Below are 27587 nucleotides of genomic sequence, written 5' to 3' on the forward strand. Positions count from 1 at the left end.
GGTGCCAATTATTTAAACTGCTAGCCGGAGACAATGATAATAATTAACTTAGCCCTGGTCTACACTGGGGTGGGGGGGCGGTCGACCTAAGCTACGCAACTTCAGCTACCCGAATAGCGTAGCTGAAGTTGGCATATCTTAGGTCCACTTACCTGGCGGTGAGGACAGTGGCGAGTCGACCGCTGCCGCTCCCCCGTCGACTCTGCTTCCGCCTGCTGCGAGCTGGAGTTCCAGAGTCGACGGGGAGTGCGTTCAGGGATTGATTTATTGCGTTTAGACGAACCGCGATAAATCGATCCCCCATAGATCAATCACTACCCGCCAATCCAGCAGGTAGTGAAGACCTGCCCTTAGTCCACTCATAGTACAGGGAAACAGACACCCCTTGTATTATGTATATAAGCCATGCTCACTCTATGCTCTGTCCCCATCTGGTGGTGGTTTTCATCTTCCCCTGAGCAGGAAGCATTTCCCAAGCCTCAGAGGCTTTCCAGCTAGATTCCATGTTTGGACCATCACTTGTAATGCTGATGTCCCTGGATGGGTTGTTGACAGCAGGGATCAAACCTGGGAAATCCATAAATGAGCCTCTATTACTTGAGCTGAAAGACCCACCTCTCTTAGCTAAGGCCTAGCTGCCACCAGGAGACAGGGAGTCACACCAAGTGGGTGTAGCTTACACTCACAAGAGGTTCCTTCCAAGCCTCACGTGATGTGATGATTCTGACATCGTAGCACGGACATGATTTATGGCTTAGACCTAGTCAGCAACAATTCCAGTGCATGCTCCAAATAGTGGAGTTTTCACAAAATAACTCACTCCATGTGATATGTTCACTAGTCAATACAAAGCAACATCTGTCAGTTCTAGAGTCATGCCTCTACCAAAATGTATCCCTCTCATCCACATTCTGTCATACCTACCCTCAAACTATTCTCAGCCACTCCATACAGGGGCAACTAATCCCCCTGGTCCCAGTGCAATTCCTTTCTACCTCTCCATAGACATGCCCTAACCCATCCATTTCTGTCTTCCAGTGACATGAGCCACAAAGCACCACACACACTGCTGACAAACTCTTCCCCAAATCCTCCTTTAGGTCAGGTACCCCAACACTTCCCCCACCCACAACCATATTCATCAGAACCTCAAGACGAAACGTCACCCACTGTTTAGTTTGAACTATCTGCTCACCACTGAAAATTCATATCCTGGTTTTATTATTTTCTCTGTGCTGTGGCTTACCGCTGATGAAAGAGTAATGCTCTTTAAAGGGAGCAGCTTCAGAACAGTTTATATTTTTATTTATTTATTTATTGTTTTAGTACTGCAGGCATGTTGTTATAGTCTTAACTAATTATGCTGATTACAGAAAGGTTAATCTCCTGCAAGTGTTCCAGTGTTGTGTTTATCTTACCTGTGTACCCTGCCACGCTGTTGGCAAGCTACACTCTGCTGTTGACATGTGTACTTGTTCAAAGAACTGGCTTAATTAATTGTGTTTCCAGGGCTTGTTTCACTTTAATCTTTTCTCTCCTCTCTTGAATTTTATTTGTACTTAGCTTTGTGAACATCCCGGCAGGTAATGACCATTGATGCTGTGAGCCTTCTTTGTGAGTGTGGCCCACCTTCATAGCATGGCCACATCACACATTTAATAAAATCTGCACTTGTACAAAAAATGACCATTTAGGGGAAATGTTTCAAAGACACAAATACCAATTAGGTGCTGAAGAGCTTGTCTACACAAGGACACTCTGGAAGGTGAATCCAAATTAATTCTTAAAGTGGATTAGTTAAACCACATTAAATCCCTGCATGGACACTATTATTCAGAATTAAAGTGGCCTTAATTTGATGTGGCTTAATTCACTTCCAAAGTGTGCTTCAAATTCACACCTTTAGTTAATTTGGATTAATTTTCCTGGATGTCCCCATGTAGCCATGCCATCATTCCCATAGAAAGTCAATGGAAAATCTCACCTTACTCACCCAAGAGCTGACCTAAACGTCAAAATGTGGGTTTTAAGTGGAATCTTTTAGCTCCCACGTTTGGAAATTACCTCCCCCTGTGAACCACAATAGCTAATATTCCTTTCATTATTAGCAGTGAACATTTAAAATTCAAAAGAAGTCAGAACACATTGGCCCAGATTCTTAGCTGGTGTAAATCACTGTAGCTTTATTGCAGTGAACAGTGTGACACTGATTTACACCAGCTGAGGATCTATTAATAAAATGGTTGAGTTGCACCATAGATTTAAGAACTACAGTATATGCTTTGCCTACAAAATTCAAGTATGATTGTGACGGGATAATTGAGATCAAGGTGCATACATGCTAATCTGCAGTGCTAATGTGCACCTTGATGTGAAAGAACTGCATTTGGAAATAGCCAACAGGAGGCCATTCCAGGAAGCTCCCCTTGTCTTTCCTGCTGTGAAGCTGTGTTCCATGACAGCACACTCTATGTTACTGGAGAGTAGGTTCAGGTGGGCAAGGCAGGGTACCAGGGTACGGTAAGAGCATGGGCCTGTGGATCTGGGCTGGAGCCCCATGACCTGGAAAGAGGATTCTGTTCCTCTCCCCAGTTGACCAATGTGGAGAACCCTTGCACATTGTCTTCTTTCCTTTGAGCTGGGAATTTGCCCAAGGGGAGTTCAGCGCACAAGTCCCAATGACTTTCATTGCCCTCCTAACTCACATCGACCTGTCGGAAAATCCACCTTTGGTCCATATTGCCTATTATTACCTTGGCATCCAAGAGCTGCAACACAACATATGAAATACAGCTCATAGAATGGGTAGCACAGAAACCACCTCTCCTGCAAGCTTTAAAATACACGTGTTAGGAACAAAAGCAAAACTAAGCCAAAGCTTAAACCCAATAAAGGTCACAACATTGGGCTCCCAGCTCAGATTCCAGTGAAACGGTGAGAAGAGCATGTTTCCTTTCCAACTTTGCTATCATTATCCATGGCCTTGTCATCTCAAGATCACATTGCTCTGCAGGAGGGCTGCACATGGAGACCCCTGGGAAAATGAAGCTTTTGCAGAATGCTGCAGCCCACTTATGAAAACAGAAGCATGTTATACCAATGCTCTGGAGTTTTTGTTATGACTGCCATCTTGGTCAACACCAGAGGCCTCTCGCACCAGTAGCCTGACTCTCTACAGCTAAGTAAAAGGAAGAAAACAGGGAGCAATTCTTCTCCATGTCCACGTGGAGTAGGACAAGAAGTAATTGGCTTAGTGTGCAACAAGGAAAATTTTGGTTCGATATTAGGAAAAACTTTCTAACGTTAAGGATAGTTAAGTGCTGGAAGAGGTTACCAAGGGAGGTTGTGGAATCCCTACCATTGCAGGTTTTTAAGAACATGTTGGACAAACACCTGTCCAGGGTGGTCTAGGACAGCGTTCCTCAAATGCAGCCACCGTGGCCAAATGCAGCTACCAGGGGCTTTTCTTGCGGCCACAGACTCCTGTAATGGGAGGGCAGAGGGAGCAGTGGCTCCTCCCCCTCCCTGGTGCTCCTGGATGTCTTGGTGTCGGTTGCTGGGGCTTTCAGCCAGGGTTGGGCCCTGTCTCCCTCTGGAGACACCTGGGGCATAACTCTGGAGGAGCAGCCGGTGAGTTCCCCACCTTCTCAGGGGTGCTGGGGCTCAGGCTTTGGGCTTCAGCCTGGGGGTGGTGTGGCAGTAGGCTCTGGCCACGAGGCTTCAGGCTTCAGACCTGGGCTTCAGCTCTGGGGCCTTGGGTTCCGGCCCCTAGCCACAGGGCTTCAGGCTTCAGCCCCCTGCTGCCTCCCCCAGCCAACCCTCGTCCCCGCCGGCCCTTGCTACTCCCTCCCCCACCCCTCATCCAGGGCTTAATTTATCCCCAGGCAGCCGGGGCTGAGTAAGCCCTGGCTGGGATGATTTAGTTGGGGATTGGTCCTGCTTTGAGCAGGGGGTTGGACTAGATGACCTCCTGAGGTCCCTTCCAACCCTGATATTCTATGATTCTATGATAAGTCTGCTGTGAAAAGTGGTACTTGTATGTTTGTTAATATCACTTTTCACAGCAGACTTACTAGGTAGCCATAAATAAATTACACTGATTTGGACGTGTCTATGTGCATATTTATTTGTTTTGCCTAAGCTAATTAAGTATTTTAGGAAAAAGTGTGAGCGTGGCCACCAGCAAAAGTGGGCCACCAAATAATTTGTCCAGAGAACTCCTGGTCTAGGTATATTTGGTCCTGCCTGAGCGCAGGGAGCTGGGCTGGGTGACCTCTCGAGGTCTCGTCCAGCCCAACATTTGTGTGATTCTCTGACCCTAAAGAGCGAGACTTGCATCCTTTGTGAATTGGCCCCAGAGGAGGATCTAACATACGCTGATCAGTGAATTACATCTGCAGTGGCTTGCAGTTAGTTTCTAGGTGGAGTTCAAAATGTTGGTGTTAACCTATAAAGCTTTAAATGGTTTGGGACCGGCTTTAAACCATTTTTAAAGAGATGGTCCCCTTACCTAAGGGACCATCTCTTCCCCAGTGGATATTTATTTTATCTGTCAAGGTGGGCTGAGCAATCCTCTATATGGTATTGTGTGTTTGAGTTTATGGGATAGGTTCAGTAAGGAATAGATTCCTATACAGGTTTTTATAAATCTAAATAAATAGAATAGCCAGGAACCTCTTGAAAGTTCCACTCCAGAAACTGACAGCAAAGACAGCCAACCTGATCTGAACTTCTGGGAAAGGAGCATGAAATTTAAACAGTGTCTCGTCTGTTTCACACATCAGCCTTAGCAATGGGCTTGAAAGAGGCCCAAGGGTAAGATGTCATGGCATAGCGTGACAGCCAGCAAGAAGCAATGTCAAGTAAAAGCTGCACCAAATCTAAGGGTTTGGCCCTGTTCTTCAGCTTTGAAAGCAACACTGCAGTTAAAGGGTGTCATTCTCTTTCATTTACACCCACGTAAAATCGGGAGTCACTCTACTTAATTCAGTGGAGTTACACCACTGTAAAAACTGACGTAACTAGAAGGAGATTGAGGTACAATGCCTGAAATCCACCTAGTGAGTGTGGACACCTGATTGCCATTGATTTTAATTGGAACTTGGTGTCCTTGAAAAATGTAAAAGTAGGATGTGAGTGTTTTGTTTTGTTTCTGGGTGTTTATTTTGCTTTGGGGTTCATTTCAGAGCCACAGGGAATCTCTTGGGAGACGCCGGTGGAAGACGTGACAAGCCCTGAGTCTCTCGTGGAATCAGAACCAGGGAAAGACCAGAAGTCTGAGCAGCTGAAATTAACAATCGATGATTTTGTCTTACACAAAATGTTGGGAAAGGGAAGCTTTGGCAAGGTAAGTGAGATGGGGCTGACGTGTGCTAAGCGAAGCCTTGCATTGCACTGCTGAAAAATATAAACAGCTTTTCAATGCCTGCGTGGATGTTGCCTTGCCAGGGGCAGAAGGCATGACTGTGTTTCCAAACCTCGGAAGAAACACTGACCCAAACCTCCTTAATGATAAATAAGATGTAAACATCACCACGGGTACCCGACTGTTGCATTGCATAGAAACCTAACTCTCCCAGGGCTCAAGCGTAAACCCAGCCCCACCTCTGCATAGGAGAGTAAATATAATATAAGGGCCCTCTTACTCCCCTGCATGGCTATCCACATCACCAGAGCCTGTGTAGAGGGGAAAGCTGCAGCCAGGCTGCTACTTCCCCTTTTATGCATGTGGGTGGGGAGAAGTTGGGCAGAGAATGGACTGGGTGGAGTCCTGGCTCTGCTATCAGCCAGCACAGCTAAGCTAGTTCAGAGGAGGTAGTAAGCTGCACCTGTAAAAAGGCTGGAGTAGATTACTTCCCCCTTCAAAGCAAAGAGGAAGCAAGGACCAGATTGTGAAGCCGCCTGTTCTTGGGGCAGTGCAGCTATGCTCTGCCCCTTACTCAGGCTGGATTCAGCTACATCCCTTAGATGTTTGGGGCCAGATCTTCAGCTGATGTAAATCTGTATAGCTCCACTGAGTCAATAGAGCTCTACCCATCTCAACCGGCTGGGGATCTGTGCCTTGGATCTGAAACTCGAATCTTCTGCCTTCAGTGGATTCATTCATCTGACTTTACATTGAGTGGCTGATCGTTATTAATTCGGAGACGCATCCTCTATGATAACGTGAACCATGATGAACTCATCTGGCGCTCATGCAGTTCTGAGAGGCAATTCGGAAGCAACTCTTCATTGCAATTTAGCATCAACTAATGAGCGTGCACATGTTGCCCAAAGACATCAGAGATGGAACCTGCCCCTGGTGTATAGCTGATTCTTGCATATTTTATGGACTGAAGCAATTGCTGTGGCCACGTCTTAAATTGTTAACGAAACATCTGATTTATTTTTTTCCATTTTGCTTTCCATAGTTGAACAAGCTTAGTACAGAAGGGTCAAATCAGGCCCTTCCACAGAAAACCGGGTGGGAGCAGAAAACACGACAAGCTTCCTCCACAGAATCCTCTCCAAATTCTTCCATTGGTTGGGGTGGGGTGTGTCTTCCTTTGGAGAAGACGCAGCGTGTTCAGCCTTCATACCCTGCCAATCTCCAGAGATCTGTATGGGTTTCGATGGTACTGGGCCATCTGTGTAGAAGCCCATTGCCACTGCATTGACCCTTACTGTCTCCTACCCTCTCCTACCTCCCAGTCAGTCAGTTCCATGCTGGTTACTATCCCTTGAGCCCCTCTCTTAAAGAATATGCCATAGCATGGAGGGGCAGCGAGAGAGAGTTGTTATAGCATCAGCATTAATATTTCTGATTATTCCCCATATGGCATGGGAGAGGCGATACACAGCACACTGGTAAGTTAAACATACAAATAACTAAAGGAGTAAATAAAATTTGCAAGGGGGTTGCGGATCCCCTGCACTTTTCCATATCTACGGTTCAGTAAACAGTACCGAGGAAGCCTCATTGATTATTCTTGGACGTTTAGCTAACCAAGGGGAGTGTTAATAATAAGACCTAACTCTTATATAGTGCTTTTTATCCATCGATCTCAAAGCATTTTATAAAGGATGTCAGTATCCCCATGATAGAGATGGGGAAACTGACACACAGAGTGGGAAGTGACTTGCCCAAGATCATCTGTAAAATTTATGACAGAGTTAAGAAGTGAGGCCAGGTCCTCTGAGGCCCAGGACAGTGCTTGGTCCACTAAGCCACATGGTTGCCCAGTATTGTAATTAGCCCAGGGTCCTAGAAGTCAGTCTACTTCCAACTCTGCTCCTGGCTCATTCGGTCATTTTGCCTGTGAGTGCCTCGGTTTCCCCATCTGTAAAAAAGGTATAATAAAGCTTAGCTATTTCTCTAAGACTCAGTTCATTAGTACTTGCTACACGCTTTGAGATCCTCAGCCGAGAAACGCTGTAGAAGTGCAACCTCTCTATTCATACTGCCCTCTGACCTTGCATTTAGAGCCAGATTCTCAGCTCGTATAAATCAGGCAATAGGTGGAGCTACATTGATTTATCCCAGCTGAGGATCTGACCCCAAACGTTCCATTTATATATTGCTGACAAAATAATACTCCCCCATATGTCTTTTAGAGTATTGTCGTGGTAAGTCAGAAAATGGAAAACATTATTTATGAAAACTTGCATAAAACTGGTTTCAGTCACCAAAATTTTCACCTGTCTGAAGAGTTCCGTCTACTTACATGGCCCACATCCCTGTGGTAACTGAGCACCTCATAGTCATTAGTGGATTTATCCCCACAACACCCCTATGAGATAGGAAAGTGTTATCCCTATTTTACAAATGCAGAGTAGATTGAGTGACTTTCCCAAAGCCTCAGAGGTTTGGGACAGAATCGGGACCTGAACTCAGGCTCCCTGAGTCCTTGTCGGGTGACTTAGCCACTAGATCATCCTTCCACTCTAAGTTGTCTCATCAACCTGGTGTTGAGCCAGTTATTCTCAACTCACTTCTTTAAATGGGTCTGAACATGATTTGAGAAAACGCACTTCTTATATGAGGTGGCCTTCCCCTTCTAGGTCTTCCTTGCCGAGTTAAAGAACACGGATCAGTTTTTTGCTGTGAAGGCTCTGAAGAAGGATGTGGTTTTGATGGACGATGACGTCGAATGCACCATGGTGGAAAAGAGAGTCCTCTCCTTGGCTTGGGAGCACCCGTTTCTAACCCATGTGTATTGTACATTCCAAACCAAGGTACATACGGGCTTTCCATTTGTCCCCGAACACACTGGGGACACTCTGCTTTACTCCGGTTAGTGGGCTAAAGCCTGAGCCTGTTTACTCTGAGGAAAGTTCTCTGAAACAAAACCTTCAGTCTTAGCATGTGCCTCGGAAACTTTGACCTCTGACCCAGCTTTCATCCAGAGAGTGCTGGGTGTAGGGGTGGATAGGACACTTAGCCAGCTGATCCACTCCGGGGAGCATGCTTGGACTTTGGCCCCTGTCGATTTATGCTGCCTTCCCCACCTAAGACTGGCCGTGCAGAGAGCCCCTGTGGTGCACCGGGGGTTGCAGTACGTACTAAGGGTGAAATTCAGTCCTGTGCAGGGGGACAGCAAAAGACATATCACTATTTAAGCTCTCAAAACAAGGCTTCACTGGGACTTAAATCGTGCATGAGCCTTGTGCACCCGGATGCAAAACGTAGCTTCCAGAGGTTTTCTCTGTGTCCCTGACCAGCCTTTCAAGCACCATACCAGGCAAATTAAAAAGAACCAGTTTGTTTCCTTCCCTTTATATCAGTGGTCCCCAAACTTTTCAAGGTCACACCCCCTTTTTTCCCTGTCCACGCCACCACTCCGGAGCAGCGCTGCGGGTCCCAGGGGGTATATGGAGAGGGATAAGGGGGCCAAGGCTGAGGCCACACCTGGGGACGGGTCTGGGGACAGGAACGGAGCTGCAGCCAGGAGCTGGGGCTGAGGCTGAGGCTGGGGGCAGGGCTGAGCCAGGCCAGGAGTGGGGCCGCGCCTGGGGGCTGGGGCTGGGGCCGGGAGGGGAAGCCATGGTCAGGCCACGGTTGGAGGCCAAGGCTAGAGCCAGGAGTGGAGCAGCAGCTGGGAGCTGGGGCCATGGTAGAGCTAGGGGTGGAGCAGGGCTGGGTGGTGCTCCCTCCTCGCCCTCCATGGGGGCTGGCCCAGGCCTTGTTCCCCCCCCACCCCGCCCATGTTCCTCTGCACTCCCCTAGGCAGTTTGGGGACCACTGCTCTATATACTAAAATTTTAAACTGGCATTAAGACAAGTTTAACTGGGGATAAAATCTGGAATGACATCCCAATGACCACTCTGTTCAGTCAGGCAGCTCTGGCAGCTCTGGAAGGTCTCTCAGGAGGCTTCCATACTCATTCGTATACCATAATTTGACGATGTTAGATGTTGCATAGTGCTAGGTTAACAACATAGCAGCCAGTGTCATAGGAAACAAATAGTACCTCTGTTGCATATGCAGTTAGCTTCCCAAACAACACGTCTTTAAGGACAGTGAATGAAATTTACTGTGGAAAAGTCTGTGAACTCCTGTGTCAGTAGATCATGAAATTTTGAATCCTGGCATCTATTTTAGTCCTTTCAGGAGGATGAGCAAAGGGATACCCATAACATACAGGAAGGAAATTATGTACAGTTTCAGAGATTGTGGGGGAAAGATAAATGACCTGAAACTAAGGAAAGAAAACTGAGACTAGATAATAGGAAAAGTATTCTTAACAATAATAACAACTGGGAAGTGAAATATACTCCCAGTGGGGGTGGTTGATATTCAAAGGTAGGTTGGGTGAGACACCAGTGGGAATGATGTATAGCAATGTAGATGTTGCTAGAACAGAGTGTTGGTTTATATAGTCCAAGATCCTGCCATCAACAGTGGCCAACGCCAGCTGCTTCAGAGGAAGTGCAGTAACCCTACAGTCAGCAGTTATGGGGTAACCTGCCTCCAGGACAAGCTTCTCCTAGGGTCAGAGGTTGGCTTATGCCCTGAAGCACAAGGATCTGTACAGTGAACAGTCCTGAAAAATGCAACGAGGTTAAATGAGTGATCACTTCAGGCCCCCCTCTCTTCGGCATGATGTTATATTCCCCTCTTGACGCATGTTAAGCATCTTCTTGGGTTTTACCTAAGTCAACTTTTCAACATTTTAAAGCAGTTTGGCCTCTTCATTTCACACTGTAGCTGTAGGACTTAGCGCATGTCTTTTTAATCCAAATCGCCCGTAGACTGTGATTGATTTCTGACTTATGTTTTTCTCCTCTGACCGAGTCAAGCCGTGATCATTCAACTCATGAAAGTCATTCTGAATGAGAGAGCTGTAACAAGCCGCAGACATTCTCTCACCACTCGATGGAGGCATGTTTTAATCAGAATATCCTCAGAGTAAGCATTTCATAGCAGATGCACTGGTGTGTAGAAGCCATGCCTAGGAGTTATTATTGGAATCTCTTTTTGAAGGCTTCACTGGACTGGCTTTTGATAAGTGGCTTCAAATACAGAAGCGTGAGTCAGAAACCTTTCTGAAATATTGATTTGTTGGCAATGCGAAGTTTCTGAGTTCCTTTATGTACTGAATGAATCTACAAAGAATGGTAGAAACAGGAACATAGGCATCTCCATACTGAGACAGACCAATAGTCCTTTCAGTCCAGTGTTCTTCATCAACATCAATATCTGCCACGTGTCTTCAGAGGAATAAAATATCTCCCTAATGTACCTAGTTTGGACAGTATTATCCATTACGGGAGGTAGTTTCTGCTTGATCCCAGCAAGTGATGATCAATGTATGCTACGAACTATGAGAACTGATAGTCCTTTGGCCTGAATTTCAGAGATGCTGAGCACCTACAGCTCTCACTGACTTCCGTGGAAGATGCAGTTCTTCAGTACTCGTGAAAGTCAGGACACTTGTCATTTTTAGGCTCCTTAGAATAAATGAAGATGCACTTTTTTCAAATGTTTTTGATATTTACCTTTTCTTTCTTTTTTTTGGTCACCATGATCTTCTCAGCAGTGAGTTCAACCTTTTAATTATATGCTGTGTTAAAAAACTTTTATTTTATGTGATTTAAAGGGACATGGTAAAATCTGTTTTATAATTCCCATGATCCTAATTCTGAAATTATTTACTCCGATACAGTGTTAATCTCTGAATTAACTCTTCACCATTTATGCTGCTGCTTTTTATTTATTGATTGATTGATTTTTGCATTTTGCTGATCTTGAACACTAAAAATAGACTTTCTATTTTTGAAAGTCAGTTACATTTTTGTTTACAGCTTGTTTCACTTCATAGACCAGATTCTAGTTTACATTAAGGTCCCTCTAACAGTAAAATAGAAACCACATTTATTGTAGTTTAAAAATAAATGTTACTGAAACATTTCTATGCTGTTAGCCTTTTGTAACAGCTCATTTGCAGAACACCTAAAGGCTGAGCCAAATTTGACATAACATGTTACGTTAACATATGGGACTTAACACTTTAAGACTCCTGTTCACTGACAGAATAGTGTAAAGGGCTTTAGGGAAAAGGAGAATCAGACCCTTTAACTTCCATTAAAAATAAAATCTTGGGAGCCAATTCTGTGATGAGCTGAGAGTTTTCAAGAAGCTTCAGTGGGTGTGGAGTGTGCTCAGGATGTCATGGCGAACACTCAGTACCATGCAGCATTAGGCCATTAATATATACAAGCACTCCCGTCATCCTCTTATCAACATATCAAACCCACATCTTGATTAGAGCTGGTCAGGAATTCCCTATCAAAATGACACTGAATGTAGAGAATGGCGTTTCTGGAAAATTGAATTTTCCAATGGAACATTTCGATTTTGCTGCTTTTTTGTTGTTGTTGTTGTTTTTTCTTTTAAATTTCCATCAATCTGAATCAGAATATTTCGAACATTTTGAGTCAGTTCAACTTTAAACTTCATTTCCATATTGTGCTGCATTGCCTAATGGCAGTTGTACTTCAGGCCCCCATTCTCCCCTATGGGCAACATGGCCTCCCCCTCCGACCAAGCTGGGTGTTGAATCAAAGGACACATGTGCTCGCAGGTGCATTATGGGAAATGTAGTCCAGTCAGGGACCCTGGCCCAAATGGGACCTTCAGGCTCCCAGTCTAAAATTCCCATGGGGCAATGTAGCATCATAAGGAAATGGAGTTTAATTTTGAACTTATTCTAAATGAAACATTTTGGGTCAGTTCAACAAACTATAATAAAACATTTCAGTATGGGCATGTTGACATATTTCATTGTGATCGACAATGATGAAAAGAAATGCCTATCTATTTCTGAATCAAAATTTCTCAGAATATTTTGATCCATGAAATATTTCAGTAATCTGACTTTTCATCCTGATTCAGGACAAAAAAATATTGAATTTTCAGATTTTTCTTTGAGTTGGAAATGCCTGTTTCCACTCATCTCTGCTATCAGCAGTGGCTAGGTTTTCTGTGCCTGTCACTATGCTGTTATATCAGCATCATACAAATTTAAGCCAGGGCAGTTCAAAAGACTAGCTTTGAGAAAAGTTGTAAAAACACAATTGTCCCCACATTCAGGTTCACAGGATCATTGTCACATCAAAAATATCAAGTCTGTATTGAAAAGACATTACGGTACTCAGATGATGTCAGTACATGATAGGGGCAGAGTTCTGCCCTCTGCACAGCGGGTAGTCAAGTAAAGGAGGAAAGCGGGTGTCAGGGATTATTAAAGTGACAAAGAGCAATAGTCTCAGCTGGAGTAAATCTGCATAGCTCCATTGACTATCCCATTCCTCTACTGACAATCAGCTCCATTTATACCAGCTAAACATCTCGTCCATAGGTTGGGGTTTTTAAGAAAAGCTGGTCAGAATTTTTTTTTGCCACTGCAGAAAATTTTGACTTTTTATCACAGATTTAAAACCAAAGTGTTTTGGCCAAAACTTTTCAGTTTTCAGTGGAAAATTAGAGCATTTTTAGGTTTTCCCAACAAAAGATTGAAAATTTTTGAGCAGAAGGCAATTTTGGCTTAGTCAAAAACCCAATTTTCCATCCAAAAGGAATTTTGGAAAATTTTCAACCAGTCCTGAAACCAGCAATAGGGGCAGTTCTATCACCTTGTAGGAGGGGTAGGTTAGCTTCTCTATTTAAGCACTACAGAGAACTCTGTTTTGAAGTCCTAAGTGAGACTTAATTGGTGCAATTAGCCTTTTGCTGACCTTTGCTGAATTATGCCAGGAGCCCTTTAGTATGTGGAGATACAGTAATCTACACCTGCATCTTTGTATACATATTCAGATGTGTTTGCTGCTTTAAATCAAGCAGATGGACTTGCAAAGCAGAGCATCTCGAATAAGGTATTTAACATGCAGTAAAAGAGAAGTGAAAGAATCAGAATCAAAAGCTAATTGTGTGAGATGAGGACTGAATTGAATTGGCTGGCAGCTGTAGGAAATGCTGCCATCTCTAGAGAATAGGCTGATATTACACAAGGGGAAACATTCTTTAGCACTGAAGAACAAAATTAAACCCTCAGTCATTTTGTCTTTAGCAGTTAGGCTTTGATTGTTCCCAAAAGCTTTCATTGCAAATAGTATCTTCTGTACTTCTTATAACCACAAATTGATGGAGGCAGGATCCTGCACAAGCCATTTGTCACCTAAGTAGTCTCACTGAAGTCAATGCATCGAAGAATGTACAGGGTCAGACCCAAGGCAGGCCTATACATACTGATATAGGTGGGCTTGGAGGGCCAGATCCTCATCTGGTGTAAATCAGCCTACTTCCATTGACCTCAGTGGAGTTATGTGAATTTACACCATCTGGGGACTTGGCCCTAGAATAGCAAACATTTGCTAGGATAACAAAGGAAACCAATAGCAGGTGTACATGGTATGCATGCCTACCACCTGAATGGGTCAAATATTTGTGACCATTAAAGCCATGGGAAGATATTTCTTCCTCTTCAGTAACTGGTCTGACATTAGAAAGAACAAGGAGTACTTGTGGCACCTTAGAGACTAACAAATTTATTTGAGCATAAGCTTTTGTGGGCTAAAGCCCACTTCATCAGATGCATGCAGTGGAAAATACAGTAGGAAGATATGTATATATACAGAGAACATGATCCTATGATCCCACTGAGGGTTACCAAAAGAAACGACACCATCTGCTCAAGAAACTCCCTGAAAAAGCACAAGAACAAATCTGCACAGACACATCCCTAGAACCCTGACCAGGCGTATTCTATCTGCTACCCAAGACCCATAAACCTGGAAATCCTGGACGCCCCATCATCTCAGGCATTGGCACCCTGACAGCAGGATTGTCTGGCTATGTAGACTCTCTCTTCAGGTCCTACGCTACCAGCACTCCTAGCTATCTTCAAGACACCACTGACTTCCTGAGGAAACTACAATCCATCAATGATCTTCCAGAAAACACCATCCTGGCCACTATGGATGTAAAAAGAAATGGAGTACTTGTGGCACCTTAGAGACTAACCAATTTATTTGAGCATGAGCTTTCGTGAGCTATAGCTCACTTCATCAGCTCAAATAAATTGGTTAGTCTCTAAGGTGCCACAAGTACTCCATTTCTTTTTGCGAATACAGACTAACACGGCTGTTACTCTGAAACTATGGATGTAGAAGCCCTCTACACCAACGTTCCACACAAAGATGGACTACAAGCCGTCAGGAACGGTATCCCCGATAATGCCACAGCTAACCTGGTGGCTGACCTTTGTGACTTTGTCCTCATTCACAACTATTTCACATTTGGGGACAATGTATACCTTCAAGTCAGCGGCACTGCTATGGGTACCCGCATGGCCCCACAGTATGCCAACATTTTATGGCTGACTTAGAACAACGCTTCCTCAGCTCTCGTCCCCTAATGCCCCTACTCTACTTGCGCTACATTGATGACATCGTCATCATCTGGACCCATGGAAAAGAAGCCCTTGAGGAATTCCACCATGATTTCAACAATTTCCATCCCACCATCAACCTCAGCCTGGACCGGTTCACAGAAGAGATCCACTTCCTGGACACTACAGTGTTAATAAGCAAAGGTCACGTAAACACCACTGTATACTGGAAACCTACTGACCACTATACTTACCTACATGCCTCCAGCTTTCATCCAGACCACAACACATGATCCATTGTCTACAGCCAAGCTCTGAGATACAACTGCATTTGCTCCAACCCCTCAGACAGAGACAAACACCTACAAGATCTCTAGCAAATGTTCTTACAACTACAATACCCAACCGCTGAAGTGAAGAAACAGATTGACAGAGCCAGAAGAATACCCAGAAGTCACCTACTCCAGGACAGGCCCAACAAAGAAAGTAACAGAACACCACTAGCTGTAACCTTCAGTCCCCAACTAAAACCCCTCCAACGCATCATCAAAGATCTACAACCTATCCTGAAGGACAATCCCTCACTCTCACAGAACTTGGGAGACAGGCCAGTCCTCACTTACAAACAGCCCCCCAACTTGAAGCAAATACTCACCAGCAACCACACAACAGAACCACTAACCCAGGAACCTATCCTTGCAACAAAGCCCGTTGCCAACTGTGTCCACATATCTATTCAGGGGACACCATCACAGGGCCTAATCACATCAGCCACACTATCAGAGGCTCGTTCACCTGCACATCTACCAATGTGATATATGCCATCATGTGCCAGCAGTGCCCCTCTGCCGTGTACATTGGCTGAACTGGACAGTCTCTACGCAAAAGAATAAATGGACACAAATTAGACTTCAAGAATTATAATATTGAAAAACCAGTCAGAGAACATGTCAACCTCCCTGGACACTCAATTACAGACCTAAAAGTGGCAATTCTTCAACAAAAAAACTTCAAAAACAGACTCCAATGAGAAACGGCAGAACTGGAATTAATCTGCAAACTGGACACCGTTAAATTTAGGTGAGGACTGGCCTGTCTCCCAAGATCTGTGAGGGTGAGGGATCGGCCATTTTAAGATTGACTCCAACAGGTGGGGAATGCCCAGATTTGAAAGGTGCCCACTGTATATAGCGTTTTTCATGTTCAAATGACACTGCAAACATCGGGCTGTACTCTGACCCAGAATATATGCCCAAGAACAGGAGGAAGAAACCTCCCCTTACGATCCTATCCAGGTCCAGGAACATGGGAGTAAGCAGGACTATTAGCCAGCTGACTCCCCACCTGGAGCATGGCAACAGGGAGAGGAGGGGAACTGGCTAGCCAGAGAAGCTGAGCCAGCAGGATTGGAAGAGTAATTTACAGGCCAGCAGCAAATTGTTACCCTTCAGGATCAAGAAAGAAGCAAGGGAGAAATTGTGTCTCCCAGGGTACCTCTGAGGCATAGTGCTTCCTGGCATGATGCAGTTTATGCCCCAACACTCGTTTAAGACTTTGCCTAAATTCATAGTCTAAGCTATTGTTTTATTAATGTTCACAACAGAATTCTAAGGTCAATAATTAATATCTCAGTTCTGCATATGCACAAGCTACAATCCCGCTCTTCTCCTGAAAGGTCCTCAGACCCCTAAACTCTTGAGGGCCCCAGTGGGAGTTGATGTCACTGGCTGTCCCTCAGAGCCTGGTAGAATCAGACATTGAGGTCAAAGGACTTTTCCAAGACTCCGGAGGAAGTTTTTGTCAGAGTCAGGGCAAGGGCAAGAACCCAGCCTGGCATAATTCTCTGTGGTGTTCTGACACCACTAGACCAGGGCATCCACTCGGATTCGTGCAGGCTCAAGTGACAAGTCTGTCCCTACTGTAATTGCACTATCAAAACCATACGCAATGCCCATACACAAAGAGCTGAAATTGAAACTTTGGAGTCCAGTCCTGCTATTGATTCCCATGCAGGACCCCATTTATATAACGGGGCACCGTACTAGCCTCAGAGTCTTCCTGTGGGGATCCAATTGCAGTATTAGGACACTTGTCCGTATCCAGTTTGGAAGTAGGAAGCGGCTTTCTAAAACTTCTGTGACCTGTTGGCACATTTTGGGCATACGACAAGAATTATTATTCACTTAAACCTTCGCAATAATTGTTTAAGTACTTCCCCATCAATAGAACGATTCAGTTGCTTAAAATTAAGCACGTGCTTAAGTGCTTTGCTGGATCAGGGCCAATGCGCTCAGCACATTGCAGGATCAAGCTCCCTATTGGACTATTGCCATACATGAAGTTGCTCACATGGGCAAGTGTCTCTACGATTGGGGCCCATGGCAGGCAGTGTAGCCTAGTGAGCAATGCACTGGACTGAGACTCAAAAGCCCTGGGCTCTATTCGCAGCTCTGTCACTCTGCTGGCTGGTCTTGGGCAAGTCACTTCAGTGCTCCTTGCCTCCATTTCCCCATTGCTGAAAGGGGGATAATGAAACTGACCTCCTTTTTAAAGCACTTTGAGATCTGCTCATGAAAAATGCTATGTGTGAGTTAGGGATTGTTTATTATTATGTTTTTTACCAGTGATTATGCAAATCTGGGCAGTGGGAGCTAAGTAGGGGGTCAAGGAAAAAAAAGTGGAAAGGAAATACCAGTGAAATAAGTTGGTTGCTTCAGAAATCCAACCTTGTATTGTACCCTTCTTTCCTTCCCCTTTCTTCTCCCCCTCCTTCTTCATGGTATTTTTACTTTCAGTACCTAATTCTAGTCTTTTATTGTTTTTCTAGGAAAACCTCTTTTTTGTAATGGAATATCTAAATGGAGGAGACCTAATGTTTCATATCCAAAGCTGTCACAAGTTTGACACCGCCAGAGCAACGTAAGATGATTTAATTGCCTTTTACTTTAATAGGTCACATACTTAGTGTAATAGGGAGTCAGCGTGACCTAAAGGATAAAGCACAGGGACTCGAGAGACCTGGGTTTTGTTTCTGGCTCTGCCAATGGCCTTCTGTGTTAGCTTGGGCAAGCCAGTTCTCCTCTCTGTGCCTTTCCTCATCTGTAAAATGGGAGTAATGATACTGAACCTCCTTTGTAAAGCTTTTGGACCTGCAGGTGAAAATTACTGTAATTAGGGCTTGGTATTATTGCTGTCATCTGGCCTCAGCCACTGACTTCTGGCATGTCACTCTCCCTGTGCCTCTGTTTCCCCTCCCTGTGCCTCTGTTTCCCCTCCCACCCTTATCTTGTGTAGCTTGTCTTATCTTGTGTAGCTTGTAAACTCTTCAGGGCAGGGTTACATTGATCCACATCTCTAGGTAATTTACAGGGAAGACGACTGTCAGGCAATAGCAGGACTTTTGACAACACACCAGGACCCTGATTCTGTCCCTTGTTTTGGCACCTCCGTTTGGCTCCAGCCACAAAAGGGTGCAGAACAGCTGCTGGGGATTTCTCCAGAAAGGAGGGGTTCCCTTGGCTCTGCAGGGGTGGCTTAAGCAGCCCCAAGCCACCTTTCTTCCCTGTCTCTGGCAAGACACATCTTGGGGCAGGAGGAGAATTGGGGGAAGACAGTGCCATTGCTGGAATACTCTGGGCCGTGCAGCAGCCCATCGGTGACTGGTGAAAATTAGAGCAGCCCCTGGGCTGCCCTAAATTGCACGGGGAGCTGGGGAGGCCCCAGTTAGGCCAGAATTTTGAGAACACAAAGGTGGCTTAAAGCTTTCTTCCCGCCCCCCCACCCCCAACTCCCATCCCGATTGTGCCGCACTTTGAATTTCAGATCTGGAACCTGATTCTGATCTCACTGCTACTGATGGAAATCAGGAGTGAAACCCCTGAAGTTAGCAGAGTTACAGCAGTGTAAAATTGGAGTAAACGAGAGGCTACTCAGGCCCCTGATGCTCAGTGTCAAACGTCTGGGGACATCTTCTGGCCTTGTACACATGTGGGCAGCTCACACTGAGCCACGTTCAGCCCTGATGTAAATGAACAAACTCCCACTGCAGGGGCAGTAAAACTGCCAGGATTTCCCAGTTTGATTGCTGAAAGTCATTGCATGCAGGAGAAGACTCTGGGTGTGTCTACACTACAGTTGGGGATGTAATTTCCAGCTCAGGTAGACATACATGCCCTAGCCTAAAAACAGCACTGCATGGCAGTGCGGGCAGCAGCCTGGTTAGCCTCCTGAGCACATACCTGGGGTCCTGGATGGGGTTGTACTCTGGGCAGCTAGACTTTCCCACCTCCTAAACTGCTGCAGCTACTCTGCTCCTTTTAGGCTCTTGCTCAATCAAATTTAGCATGTGTACATGTACCTGAGCTGGGAGTTACACCCCTCGTTCCAGGGTCGATGTACCCTTAGAAAAAGCCATTGAGCAAAACGACTACAAAAGAATCCCATAAGCCTCAGCCATTCCCAGAAGCTCTTTAGCTTTAGGATGACTGCGTCAGCCACATGCCCCTTTGTGCAGAGATCATAGACTATCAGGGTTGGAAGGGACCTCAGGAGGTCATCTAGTCCAACCCCCTGCTCAGAGCAGGGACCAATCCCCAATTTTTGCCCCAGATCCCTAAATGGCCCCCTCAAGGATTAAACTCACAACCCTGGCTTTAGCAGGCCAAATGCTCAAACCACTGAGCTATCCCTGCCTCCCCCCCATGAGAGCCTGGGACCACCTACTCTGGACAAAAATAGGAAAAGGGAGTCTCTTGTTTTTGTCACCGAGCAGCAAAAAAGGCAGGCTGGGGACATGAACCCTGTCAAAACGAATGGTAAAAAGGTAAATTTATATAAAGAGTAAATACACCGAGGGAGAATTAAAAATGTATGTAGCCACAATTGAAATAGAGGAATTGAAATAAATAAAAGTTTTTTCTAAATCCTTATGCCAACAAAAGATATTGTAAAAGTCAATATTGAAACACCTTAGAAATTAATTTCTATTTAAATAACAGAGCCTAATTTAAATAAAAGTTTGATTTGTTGGGGTTTGGGGTTTTTTTTTAAACTTAATGTTGAGGACTGTGCCTCCAGCCTAGGACATTCAAGGTCTGATGAGAGGATGCAGTAGAATCCAGTGGAAATATGGTTCTAGGGTTACATTCACCTCTGGGCAGAGGGGTCCTATTTTGAGGGCTGAAGTGAAACTTAAGTGGCGTATTGGTCCTACACTGGGCCTGTGTATTGGGGTGAAGTTTCACCCCGATGCAGAAGTGTGCTGTGAACAAGGGTCTCTAAAGGACTCTACAAAAGACACAAGTAGCCAGATCTGCAGCTGGTGTAAACGGATGTGGGGTAAAATTTCCCAAAGCACCTAAGTGGCTTAGGAGCCTAAGTCCCATTTTCAAAAGTGACTTAGGCACGTAGGGGGCAAATTTTCAAAGATGCCTAAAGATGCACACTAGGCGCCTAAGAGTATTTTCAAAAGTGCTTAAGCAGGTAAGGTGTCAATTCTCATTGATTTTCCAAATGATTTATATGGCAATTAGAACCAAATCTACTTAGGTCCTTTAGAATATCCCACTTGGAACCTATTGTCATCTGTAGGTGCCTAATAATCTGGCCCTCAGAAGCCTAAACCTCATCAAAAGTCAATGGAACTTGGGCTCTTATGTGCCTAAGTCATGTTTGAAAAAGGGAGTTGGCAGTGTTTTCCCCAGAAATTGAAATTGCTGGGGGGGGGGGGTGTTCAAATTTACAGGGTGGGGGTCAGGGCCGACGGGTGAGACCGTGAGGGTGAAGTTGGGCTGTATGGCACCATAGTAAAAACTGAAAAATGTTTCATGACCATTTTATTAGATTTTAAAATCATCACACAAATTAAAGTTGGCTACTCAAGCCTTCTATGAAGCATTACATCTACATCCTTCTTGGTTTCTTGTTATAATTTTGCACAACTCTGTTAATGAACTTCTTGAATGCAATGCATTCACCTTTGGTGTCTTCTCGTATGTACTTCCATTCCTTCAATTGATATGCTCATTAGTTCATTCACATGATCAGGCAGAAGGCGACGTCTTTCAAAACAAAATTCTATTCAATGATGAAAAAGAACGCTCGACTGTGTCTGTTTTGACTGGGAGTATCAAGAGATTAATTCCTACTTCTTTCAGCCCAGGAAACACAGCATAAAGATCGGGTCGAGCCACTAGTGATGATAAAAAAGAAGTTGAAATCAAATCTTCATTCATTCGTCGTATGATATTCCACTCTCTGTTCAAATTCTCTATTTTGTCCTGAGCATATGGCAGCCCCATTGCTGGTAGTGCCTCACTCCACTCAACTGTCGGTGTTTTATAAGACAGGGATCTGTAAAAGCTACGTAGAGATTGAGTAGAATCTAGAAGTCGCTGTTGTAGATTTTTAAGAATCAAGTCTGTGTACTTTTTCACTTGTCTTAACAAACACTTCTTGTCCTCTTCACTTAAGGATTCAATGTAAATGCCTTCATTAGTCAACTTCTGGACTGAAGTCTTTGCTTCTTCCAGTACTTTTTCAATGGATAGCTCTCTGACTGATCCAAATGTAGCTTCTATTGCTGGACAAAGATCTACTATTGTTGTAGCAGATGCCTGGATGCCATTGTTTAATGACCCAAGTGGTTTCAACAGTAGACTTACAAGAGAGAGAACAGCAATAGTCTTCTCTGAATGGAGTAGCAAAAGTAATCCACCAGCCTCACTGCTTAGATCCGTCCCATCTTGGTAGATACTTTCCAAAGACAACAATAATGGCTGGAGTAATTTTAAGACAACAGCCAAGGATCACTCATGAGAAAGCCAGAGGGTTTTCCCAGGTTGGACTAATTTGAACTTCAGTCCAGTGTATCTTCTATATTTTCCAAGATATTCAGTCTTTTTGGACTCTTGCTGAAAAAAGACTATAAAGACATTCAATTTATAGCTTTTTTAATGTCTTTTGAAGAGTCTGCAGCTCATACTAGCACTAGTTGGAGTAGATGGCGCCTCTGCAGTGTGTATAGGAGAGACTAGGGTTACACTTTTCTCTGAGAAAAGCTTGTGCTCCACCATGTCTTCCAGAGACGTTTGCAGCTCCATCAAATGCACAAGCAGCCATCTGTTTGGGGTCCAATTGACAAGCATTTAACTCTTCTAAGATGTGGGTTGTCACAGATGCAGCCAATCTGTTTTCTATAACTTGAACATCTAGAAATGCATGTACTGGCCTACACTGACATCAAGATAACGTACACAATGACTTAATAAAAAGAACAGGAATACTTGTGGCACCTTAGAGACTAACAAATTTATTAGAGCATAAGCTTTCGTGGGCTACAGCCGATTTCATCGGATGCATAGAATGGAACATATAGTAAGAAGATATATATATATATATATACATACAGAGAAGGTGGAAGTTGCCATACAAACTGTAAGAGGCTAATTAATTAAGATGAGCTATTATCAGCAGGAGAAAAAAGCTTTTGTAGTGATAATAATATATATCTTCTTACTATATGTTCCATTCTATGCATCCGATGAAGTGAGCTGTAGCCCACGGAAGCTTATGCTCAAATACATTTGTTAGTCTCTAAGATGCCACAAGTACTCCTGTTCTTTTTGCGGATACAGACTAACACGGCTGCTACTTCTGAAAAATGACTTAATACTTGATGACCATTTGCATTGGTGCATTCATCAGCCATGTATGCAAATTCTTTGAATGTGGTGAGAGAGTTCTTCACTTTTTCAACTGTTGAGTCTTTCACTGTTGCATCACATGCGTCTAGCCAGTCAGTTTTGTTTCTTGCAGAAAGACAGTGAGCATTTGCTGGTCTTGTTCAGAACCAGTGTTCCACTTCAGGATGAACAAGTGACAATGCACTTAACATTGGCCTCCAGTTTATAGTGTGTGGTATCTCTTGCCGAAATAGAAAGTATGATGCCACAGACATGTTTGTTCGCATGAACTGTGTTGTGTAACAGCCTCATTAACACTCACCGGTGTTGTCCTTGGTCAGTGGAGACTCAGAGTTCAGAGGTGCTTTCACATGAGTTCACCTCCCAGGTGTGAGGGCAAGAAGGCACCTTGCTCGTTCCTCCAGCTGCTCACTGTTCGCTCTGGCCACTGTTGTTCGTTGTGCCACCGTTCACTCCATCGCTCTGTTGCCAATGGCCCTGTGCTGTCACCTTCTGCTGCCACTTGCCACTGTGACCTCTGCGAGTTGGTCTCTTGAGGTTCCACCCAGCTCTCAGGGATTTTAGCTGAGCTCTCAGTGGGGGAACCTCACTGCGAGTGCAGACTGGACCGTCTCTTCCACAGAAACACTGTCCCACAGCAGGTCTAAGCACTTAGACTTGATTATCAGTGATTTCAGCTGTAGTGGTCACTTAACACAACAAAAGACTCTCTATGGAGCCTAATCAGCTCTGTCTATAGTGGAGAGGGGCAGGTCAAACAGTACTTGTGACTCAGGCAGACCATCAAGCAAAACACCTGTCCCCACCCTCTCTCCTGATGCCCTCAGTCAGCATAGGCTAAGTACAGTTCTACTGCCCTTTACTCCTGCAACAAGAACAACATTTCTTTCCCCCCCACCCCATTCAAGTGATTTGTAACCCAGCCCCAGCCAAAATCTATCACTTGGGCAACGCAGCTCAGTTTGCTGGATACCTAGGTAGATTAGGTGTGAATGTAAATACAATCTGGTCCTGAAGCCTTTCCCCCCAGCCCCCAGCTCATCACTAGCTGTCAGGGAGAGCTCATTTAGACTTTGCTTACAAATCATAATTTGAAATTATTAAGTTGGCCAATATCACCAAAATGAGCGCACTGACATTGTCATAAACAGCTGTATAAGGAAGCTAGTCTATGTTCATACTTTTCAAATCTATTATAGTTTTTCAGAGACACATATTTTATGATACACTGTATATGCTTTTAAAGTGTATTCATGTTTCAATTTCAATTCAAATTCCCAAACAATCACTAAATTGGCAACACTGCATGTAACTAGTTCACAAAACTGGGGGGGTGTTGGGGAAATTCAGGGGGAGTAAACACCCCCATGGGGGGTTGTAGGGAAATCCCACTTGGGGTCCTAAAATCACTAGGCTGCTTTTGAAGACGTTGCTTGTACTCCTTTGACTGCAGTGGAGTGATGCCAATTTACACCAGCTGCGGATCTGGCCCCAAATGGATAATTATTGTGGGGAGACATCAGTTCTGATGCATGTTTGTTTGTTTTTTCCAGGTTCTATGCTGCTGAAATCATTTGTGGTCTGCAATTTCTTCATTCTAAGGGAATAATATACAGGTAGTTTAACACATTGGAATCTAATATACGGCACAGTTAGGCTTTTTCTTCAACATATTGATTTTACCTGCTAGTTTGTATGTTGTTCTTCTTACTAATATTGAATTTACAACCCGCTTTGTTTTTCATCCCATTCGCCTATTTTATTTTGGGGGAGAGAGCTTGGAAAAGAGTCAGTCTTATGCACCCTTTTGGGGATCCCATCCTACTCCCATTGAACTCAATGCCCATTGTGTATTCCAAAGCCAGTTTCATAGATTCATAGATATTGAGGTCAGAGGGACCATTACGATCATCTAGTCTGACCTTCTACACAATGCAGGCCACCGAATCTCACCCACCCACTACTACAATAAACCTCTCACCGATGTCTGAGCTATTGAAGTCCTCAAATCATGGTTTAAAGACTTCAAGGTGCAGAGAATCCTCCAGCAAGTGACCTGTGCCCCATGTTGCAGAGGAAGGCGAAAAACCCCCAGGGCCTCTTCCAATCTGCCCTGGAGGAAAATTCCTTCCCGACCCCAAATATGGCGATCAGCTGAACCCTGAGCATGTGGGCAAGATTCACCAGCCAGATACCCAGGAAAGAATTCTCTGTAGTAACTCAGATCCCACCCCAGTTTGAGATGTTATTGACAATTACATAGTGCCTTGAGCTGAAAGATCCCAAAGACATGATTGCAAAACGTGGGCCCAATCCCTCCAGTATATGTCCATTCAGAACTCCCACTGACTTCGTTAGGAGTTTTGAGTGCACCAGGAATGCATGCTTAGAGCTTATAAATGGAAGGGTCACTTTGCCCTGCCACTGCAATGTAGCCACTTCGAGATTGGAAGACAGCGGCTTATATTAAAAGGGGGAGGGGGCAGCGGGGAATTACAGTACTACTGAAGTGTTCCAATAGAACTGCAAAGGGATTTTAAATACACAAAATGTTCTTACTCAATAGGGTCTGGCAGACAGCAGCATGCCATTAAAAATTGGCTCGTGTGCCGTGTTTGGCACGCATGCCATAGGTTGCCGACCCCTGGCGTAACAGAAATAAAGTCAGTGAAGTTGGAAATGATGACAACATGAGTATCTGCCGCTTGGAATTGCTGCCTCTCTATTTCTTGTTGATCAATGTCTCACCTTTCAACCTGGCAGTAATCTAGCAGCAGGAGACTATTATCTTGTGACAATGTTTTCTTCACTTGATATTATGGTCCCTATTTTTAAACATAGGTGCTTTGTCTGGGATTTTCAATGGGCACGTCAACTGAATGGGATTTGAATGCCTAACTCCCTTGTCTTTCCTTCGATAAATCCCAGCCTTTAAAAGGAGTCCAAGGCGGCTCGCGTTTGACTACTCAGAGAGAGCGTGCTACATTTTCAAAAGCAACTAAGGCCATGTCTACACTAACGCTTCTGTCGGCAAAATTTTTGTCACTCAGGAGTGTAAAAAAACCGCATCTCTGAGCGACATACATTTTGCTGGCATACGTGGTCGCGTGCACAAGTGGTATGTCGGCAGGAGAGCTTCTCCCAACTAGTCTCTAAGGTGCCACAAGTACTCCTTTTCTTTTTGCAAATACAGACTAACACGGCTGTTACTCTGAAATCTCCCAACTAGATAGCTACCAGCATTTGTTGGGGGTGGTTTAATTATGTTGACAGGAGAGCTCTCTCCCGTCAGCATCGAGTGGCTACATGAGAAATCTTATAGTGGCACAGCTGCATCGGTCTCTAGTGTAGACGTAGCCTAAGTAATTTTGGTTGCCTTTATTTTTGGGGTGCTCAATTTGAGACAATGTTCTGATTTTCAGAAGGCTCTGAGTAGCCACCCATTGGAAGTCAGGCCCCCTTTCAAGGTGCCTCAGATGGGGTGCCCAAAATTACAAGTCACTTCTGTATGTAGTGTTGTTGTAGCTTAGAGCTTATAAAGTCCCACGATATTACAGAGACAAGGTGGGTGAGGTAAAACCTTTTATTGGACCAACTTCTGTTGGGGAGAGAGACAACCTTTCATGCTTATCCAGAGCTCTTCTTCAGGTCTGGGAAATGTACTCAGAGTACCACAGCTAAATATTCAGGATGGAATCGATTGTTTAGCATAAGTAGTTAACCCATATTTCAAGGGACCGTTCAAGGTAAAGTGGCTACGTCACTTTTGGAACTGTGGCCCAGTTGGGCATTCACATGCTTAAGGGCCTGCTGGTGCATGTGAGTGCAGAACAATGTGCTGCTTAAAAAACCGCCTTGAAAATTAGTCCCTGTGACTTAATCGCTATTTTATCAGCAGTAACTTTAAGGGTGGCAATTCTGCAACAGAAAAGCTTCAAAAACAGACTCCAACGAGAAACTGCTGAGCTTGAATTAATATGCAAACTAGATACCATTAACTTGGGTTTGAATAGAGACTGGGAGTGGCTGGGACATTACACCTATTGACTCTATTTCCCCATGTTAAGTATCCTCACACCTTCTTGTCAACTGTCTAAATGGGCCATCTTGATTATCACTACAAAAGTTTTTTTCTCCTGCTGATAATAGCTCATCTTAATTAATTAGCCCTTACAGTTTGTATGACAACTTCCACCTTCTCTGTATGTATATATATATATATATATATATATATATATCTTCTTACTATATGTTCCATTCAATGCATCCAATGAAGTGGGCTGTAGCCCACAAAATCTTATGCTCTAATAAATTTGTTAGTCTCTAAGGTGCCACAAGTACTCCTGTTCTTTTTGAAGTTTAGGTCAGCTCTGGAGACTAACCCAGAAGAAGCCATCACTCCATTTCTCCTTTCAGGGGTTGTTCCTCTTTGTTCTGTGTTGATGTGCGTGATTCATGGCTGGCTTGCTTTTTAATTTCCCCCATACATATTTTTCTCTCCAAGCTCCCGGCTTCCCACAGCAGCCTGCAACCTCAGAGGAGAGCGTGGCAGTAGAGTGTGAAGGACTTCTGTAAATACTTCAGCCCCAGCTAGTGTGGCCCCGGGAGGGAAAAGATGATGGATGTTCTACTTAGGTTCTGGGGTGCTCCCAGCCATTGCAAAGCCAGCCCGGCTGCAGCTTCCCTGCGATTGTTTATTGGGCTAGCTAGATCAAAGCTAGCTCTGGTATATCTCGAGGTCCTGCAGCACACATGCATCTCTAACTGCAGTGTAGACATACCCCATTGAGGTTAGCACCGGAATTCAATTTTGGGGACAGGACTTGTGGGAAAGTATATTTTGGCCTTTGTCTCAGTCTCCATGAATTCCTAATGTCCCTCCCTCCCCCCAGGAGCAGAGCAGCTTATAGTGCTAATTAGTGTGGGTGTGGCAGGGCTGCCAAATGAGAAAGAAGGTGTAAAAAACCCTCCTCCTTCTTGTACCCTGGCTCAGCAGCCAGGTAAAAACTACAGCCC

At 44.5% G+C, this 27587-nt stretch overlaps 1 protein-coding gene across 1 annotated transcript in view; it reads left to right on the top strand.

Annotated features, from left to right (window-relative positions):
• PRKCQ (protein kinase C theta) overlaps nucleotides 1-27587 on the top strand; it is an 89300-nt gene that overhangs the window by 46592 nt on the left and 15121 nt on the right. The window contains exons 13-16 of the mRNA XM_077836937.1: nucleotides 5187-5347; nucleotides 8041-8214; nucleotides 17696-17787; nucleotides 24125-24187. Coding sequence (XP_077693063.1) covers nucleotides 5187-5347; nucleotides 8041-8214; nucleotides 17696-17787; nucleotides 24125-24187 — 490 coding nt within the window. The remainder of the gene's footprint in view (nucleotides 1-5186; nucleotides 5348-8040; nucleotides 8215-17695; nucleotides 17788-24124; nucleotides 24188-27587) is intronic.

Source organism: Eretmochelys imbricata, chromosome 1, assembly GCF_965152235.1.
Source record: "Eretmochelys imbricata isolate rEreImb1 chromosome 1, rEreImb1.hap1, whole genome shotgun sequence".
In the NCBI taxonomy this organism is placed as follows: Eukaryota; Metazoa; Chordata; order Testudines; family Cheloniidae; genus Eretmochelys; species Eretmochelys imbricata.